The 6000-nt window shown below is 47.5% G+C and overlaps 1 protein-coding gene across 6 annotated transcripts in view; it reads right to left on the reverse strand.

Moving 5' to 3' along the window:
- SMOC2 (SPARC related modular calcium binding 2) overlaps positions 1–4005 on the reverse strand; it is a 139669-nt gene extending 135664 nt beyond the window's left edge. For all 6 annotated transcript variants that reach the window (XM_041715236.2, XM_041715235.2, XM_041715231.2 and 3 more), the window contains exon 1: positions 3402–4005. In XM_041715236.2, coding sequence (XP_041571170.2) covers positions 3402–3476 — 75 coding nt within the window. In that variant the 5' untranslated portion in view covers positions 3477–4005. The remainder of the gene's footprint in view (positions 1–3401) is intronic.
- Positions 4006–6000: the final 1995 nt, after the last annotated feature.

The raw sequence follows: 6000 nt of genomic DNA on the forward strand, positions 1-6000 counted from the left end.
CACCTCACTTTATCTATTATTGCAATATGGTCCTACTCAGGAGACCAGAGTCCAGGAGAACCTTAGCAAAGAGTAATCCTGGTGACAAGAAGCCAAGACTGGTACAAACTCAAAGTAAGATTTGGACTATCTCTAACCCAGTGAACATATAGAAACTCTGAAACTCTTAGACCCTGGTGCACATCATGGCTTCCCAATAAAGATTCAGGTGTGCATCAGCCCATCTCTCATCAGCCCTTCTCTATCCTGGCACATAGTCAGGCAGTCAAGTAAGTGCTGGCTGGGTCCACAGTTTGGGCAGAGAGGGACAAATTACAACATACACACTCCCTTTAGATATAGCCATGAGATCCAGGGGACAAGACTCTAGACAGACTGGAGCATTTCAACTACCCGCTGACTATTCTGATGCATCTTCCTGCCAGAAATCATCTTAATGTAGTAGGAACCCATATGCTCATCACGCCTTGCAAACCTGCAATCACATAAGACTCTTAGACAACCGGAAATCTCTTGGAGATATTATTTGTGTGAAAACTCTGTGATTTATTTCTATGAGACCATTGCAAAGATTCCACCATCTGAAAATCACATATTCACCTGGACTACAGACATGGGTGGCTCTTGTGGGTATTTCTGCCCTAGTGAAATGCAAAAATATTATTCCCAATTAAATAGGGAAACAGATCTGTAAAGTACTGAAAGCGTTTTCTGAAAGTAGTACTTGATCTGCTCCTCGATCTAGTGAGGACATATCGTTAAAACAGGCCAGAGGTCTGTTTATACAGATGAAAATCTTCAAGACAGATGTTGATATCCTCCCCCCCTGCCATGCCATCACCCAGCTTGTTGCCTAAAGCCCAGGCAAGGAACAAACCTCTGATCCATGTATTACCTTTTGGGAAACAGTAGTGTGCTTTGCTAGAGAGAACTATAATTTTATTATCTTGTCTCTGCCAAGGTTCATCTTATGTCAGATTTACGACTGCAGCAGGCTGTTCCCCTGATATTGCCACCACCTGGCCAGATGAGTATACCTCTGTCAGTATTGTGATCAGGGACGTGCATTCCCTCTCCATGATTATCCCATAGTTTTCATAAAACTCAGATCCACAGTGAAACCTGCCCTGTTCTCATAACCTCTGGCCTATATCTGTTATTCTTCAAACCACAAATAAAAATAAAATCTGCATATGATGTGTAGAAAAGAATGGCCATTCTGAGTCGCCACACAGTGGTACAGCAGGTGAAAAAAAAAAGCCATAGATTTTCTTGGTCTTTCTACAAAGCTTGGGTTTGTTATTCCTTGTAATTATGCAGATACTATCCATGGATATTTGAGAAAGGTGCATGTGGAAAGGGGTTATATAGTCTATGAGATACAAGCAAAATGACTACAGGAGTTAACAACCATTAAGCGATGTGGTATTTGTTGCCGTAATAGCACTGGGTTATTATTGTTGTTGAAACAGGTAAGTACAGAAATAGTAGAAATAAACCTGCCTCACTCAAAGTTCAGCCTTGTGGGAAGATGTAGAAAGTATGTGTGCATCAGTGTGTGCTTGTTTTATTTCGTTCCTATGGGTGTCTGCCTGCCCCTTACTTGTTTTAGGGAAGTATTTCCAGTGTATTTAAATACTTCTAGTATTTGCACGGGTGAGCCCTTTCCGTAAGAAGAGCACAGGCAACGGAAAAACTAACATGAGCTCACTACCTACAGTCTTCTACTAACAAGACTAGCTACACCTACCAAAATGGTCAAGTTCATTTCAGTCTGAAAGCCTGACGTCTTCAAAAGTATTACCTTTCTGGTGGCAGAGGCAGGGAATTCCACCAGGATTGACTTTTCTGCTCATGGTTCACAAAGATGCAGACTGCCATAAGGTACACAAATGAGTAATGAACACTGAATTTGAAGGAACAGAGGGACTTCTAACATCACTCAGATAACAGTGAAGTCAAATACATTTGCATGAGAGCCTATGGCATTTAATTTTTAGAGTTTGCCAAAGTGCTCTTGGCTAGATTTTTCTTCCCTTTTCTGATGCAGACAACCCCTCAGTGAATGAAAAGCATATTCCGCAGTGATTTATATCCATACTTTAAACAGCTTTAATATAATTTGGGTTATGTATCATCTAAAGATATTGTAACAGTCACCATCACCCTTAACTTTTATATTTGGACAAACTAAGGTTTGGTAGCATTTCCAGTTTACTTCCACACTAATATTTAGAACTATTTTTATATACAGGAAAAAAGAATATTACATGTCTTATCTTGCAAATTATGTTTATACATTTGTTAAAGTAAACTTGAAAGTAAATTGCCATGTTAATCTGTTTACTAGAATAGTATATATCACCTGACAGTCTAAGGGGGCTTCAATGTCTTAAAAAGTAAAATATGAGAATCACTTGACTTTATCTGTCCCACACTTTAAAATCCCACACAAAATAAAATTCACGAAGCAAGCTCAAACCTTTAAGGTTTTCAGTTAGCAGCTTCTAATCTACAAATCATTTAAGAGGGAAAAAAAAACATCCAAACTTAGTCAACAAGGCAAAACTTTTCCTGAAGTATTTCAGGTATGAACAGCTCAGCCATTCCCCACAGCCATTTCACCTTGAGCAGTCCCTATAGCACCTTACTCAATAAGTGGGGGAAAAAAGGGGGGGGGGGAAAGGAAAAAACTCAACTCTTGGGATTTTACACAAATTTTCTGAAAGACTTAAACAAAATAGGATCTATTTCACTTTGCAGCTGCCTGTAACTTTACCATAATAAACTCTAAGCACACAGCCTTCACCAAAACACTTTAAAACAGCTTGAAAGAGGTATTTGCTGCCCGTTATGTTTACTCAAGCACTTGTTCAAAAACACATTTAAGGAAAATGTTTTTATTTCTACAGATTGCATTAATTATAGCTTTGCAAACACTGCAAGCTCTGCAAGAAGACTGAACTGAGCTATTAGCTACAAACCTCAGGTCTTGGCTAAAATAGTGGTTATGGCTTATTTAGTAAGCCTAATGAATTGGCTCACCCATCTCTACGCAGAGTTCAATGTATAGCATCATGGAGCCTGGAATAGCCAGAAAGGCTTGTTTCATGTTGCTTTATAATTAAAATGAAGTCGGTCGGCCCGAGTCGGTCCAAAAGCGGACCTCAGTGCAGCATTATTGCTCTCCGGGCATATAGAAGCATTAACACGGACATCAGCGCTGCGGGGACCCGCAGCAGACCTGCGCTTGGCAGCCGCGGGCCGCGCTCTCCCCGGCGGTGCCGCTGCTCCCGGGCGAGCCGCGGCGGAGCTCCCGCCCGGCCGGGCAGGGCGCAGCGCTCGGCCCGCACCGGGGAGCCGCACCGCCCGCTCAGGTGCTCCCGGCAGGGTGGCCTTACCGTGAGGGCGGAGAGCTTCTGCGCCGGCACGGCGGGGAGCAGCTCCGGCAGCAGCAGCAGCAGCGGCACCCACATCCTGAGGCGGCGGCGGGCACACAGCGGCTGCGAGTAGCGGAGGACGGGGACTCTCCTTGGGATGTCGCTCCCCCTCGACGCCTGCTTTGGCTCCTTTTCAATCGCTCCGGCTGGGAGGTCCCAGCTCAGGTCCTCAGTTTTCTTTTTCTCCACCCCAGTCCTTAAAATCTGGGGACGCCTGTAAAACTGAGAGGCGGCACTTTCTCCCTCTCTCTGTGTCCCTCCCTCGCTCCTTGGGAGTCAACCCCGGCTAGGAGATGCTCCCCTAGCCTCTCCGGAGCCCTCCCACTGCCGGGGGAATCTGCCGGACGCCGCCGCCTCCCCCGGGGCGCCGCGCCTGCCTTCGCCTCGGGCGGGCTGCTGTCTAGCCCTGGGGTCCCTTTCTCGCCCTTCCAGCCCTGAGCCCTCTGTGGCAGGGGAAGCGGGAGGAAACGACTGGGACGGGAAGGGAGGACCCACCACCACCACCGGGAGCACGCGGGAAGGCACTGCCGCGGCTACGGAGGCTGGCGGTGTGCGACCTCTCCGAGCCGCTCTGCCCCTTTTCCTCTTATCCTTCCCCCTCCCCAGCCCGGCCTCCGCTTTCTCCTCCCAGACCCACAGATCCTCGCCGATTAACCCTCCCCAGTGCTCCCGGGGGGCTGCCGCTTGCTTCTCCCGCAGGGTTTATTCCTCCTCCACGCCCCCGCCTCATGCTGAATCAACGTGTACAAACACCGGCAGCCCCTGGCAGGCGCGGGAGGTGGTCCCGACCCCCTCCCCGGTGAGTCTCGACCTTCTACCGGAGCGCCCCTGCCCTGGCCCCGCCGCGCCTCCCGCCGGTACCGCGCGGGGCGGGAGCCCGGCCCGTGGCATCCAGGCTTCTGAGCTGGGGCAAAAGCCAAGGTGGCAGCTCCCCGAGGGGCAGCTGGGCGTCGCTGGGGGCTGCCAGGCACTCCGGCACGGCGGGGAGCGGGCACTGCTGGCCCCGGGCGGGATACCCTGGTGAGATGCGGAGGCTGCGGGGCCGTCGCTACGCGTACAGTTAATGCCAGGTGAAACCTTCCACCCAGAGTTGAGCTTTTCTTTCTCATCTCTTAGGAGACAAACAGAGGTCTGTTTGTATTTCCTTACTGTGAGGGACGAGGATTTCCTCGTCCCTGCTGCCTGAAAGAAGCCCTTTCACTACAGTTTTGTCACTGGAGTTCCCCACTCTTCCCAGGGACCCAGAGCTCGCTGCCAGTCTGGAGAGATCCCCACACGTAAGTGGTACTACAAGGGACGCTGAAGCTATCAGGGCTTGCTTTATTCTCCATGTGTGCCTGTTTGTGGGATGGGACACAAGGTCTTTAGGAACTCTGCAAAGTGGCACAGTCCCAGCACACAAGTGACAATTTCTTCAAGTATTACATCTGACATCCTTGCAGGCTTTGTCGCACGTGACTCAGTGAGGGGCTCAGGGTACAGCATGCTCTCTAAGGCAGTAGCTGCATGCATGGTAAGCCAAGGTGGAGAGAAGTAGGTATTAAATACAGAGAGATTTGGCTGCCTTGAGACACCTACTGCTGACTTTTCCAGATCTTACAACGTTCAATGGATGCAGCCAGCAAGGTAGTCACAGCATTGCCAGGCCACAATGAGTACCCGCAGTCACAAAAATTTTAAAATAACCCTTTTCAAAAGACTGTTTTATATGATGCAATTTTTAACAAAGTATTTGCACACATCTGTGTGTAACTGGCCTGCAATATCTCCTGTGCTTTTTAAATGGGGAAAACAAAGATACCATATTCTATCACCCAGGCTGGAGCATGTTTGAGGCCCTTCACTGCACCAGACCTCTATTGCTCCCAAACTAGCAGCATCTCTTATAGTGATAGCAAGTTGCCACTTGCTGCATTAGGCACTGCAGTACAATTCGCCAGCCTTGGCTCCATAGCTCTTTCCTCTCAGCTGGGTGAAACTTGGCAATGTTGATGTGTCTGTCAAAAACAAAAGGAATTTTTTTTTTTTCTTTTGACCACGACTAACCTCTTTCGTACCACAAAATTATTCACCACATGTACAAGATCATGTTCTCCCCATCTTTCTAATCCTCTTCCATGTTCTTCAGTCCACCCCAGTTTGTTTCCCAGTTTAGGTCCATGTCCCCTTCATCAAAAGCCCATGCCTTCTTTTCCTTCTCTTTCACCTCTCTCTCTATTGCAAACCCCACACTCCTTCACCGTCAGTTCAGTGTTGTGTGCACTGCTGGCATGTAGCTGGGCAAAGGCAATTCATGGCCAGCAGTCCCTTTGCTCTTGGCTTGTCTGTCAGGACATGCTGAATGACACAGCACACAGTTTGGATTTGACATTGCAGAAAAAAATACATTCTCAGAACTGATGAGAAATGCATCTAATAAAAACAAACTGGAGGTTTTTGAGGGTTTATAACTTTGACAAACGTGAGTGCATTTACAAAAATTTGACAATAGCCAAAAGGCCAAAATTCTGCAAAAAGGCAAGTTTAGAGTCCAGAAACTGTTGATATTATAACTTTAAAA

This window comes from Taeniopygia guttata, chromosome 3, assembly GCF_048771995.1.
Source record: "Taeniopygia guttata chromosome 3, bTaeGut7.mat, whole genome shotgun sequence".
In the NCBI taxonomy this organism is placed as follows: Eukaryota; Metazoa; Chordata; class Aves; order Passeriformes; family Estrildidae; genus Taeniopygia; species Taeniopygia guttata.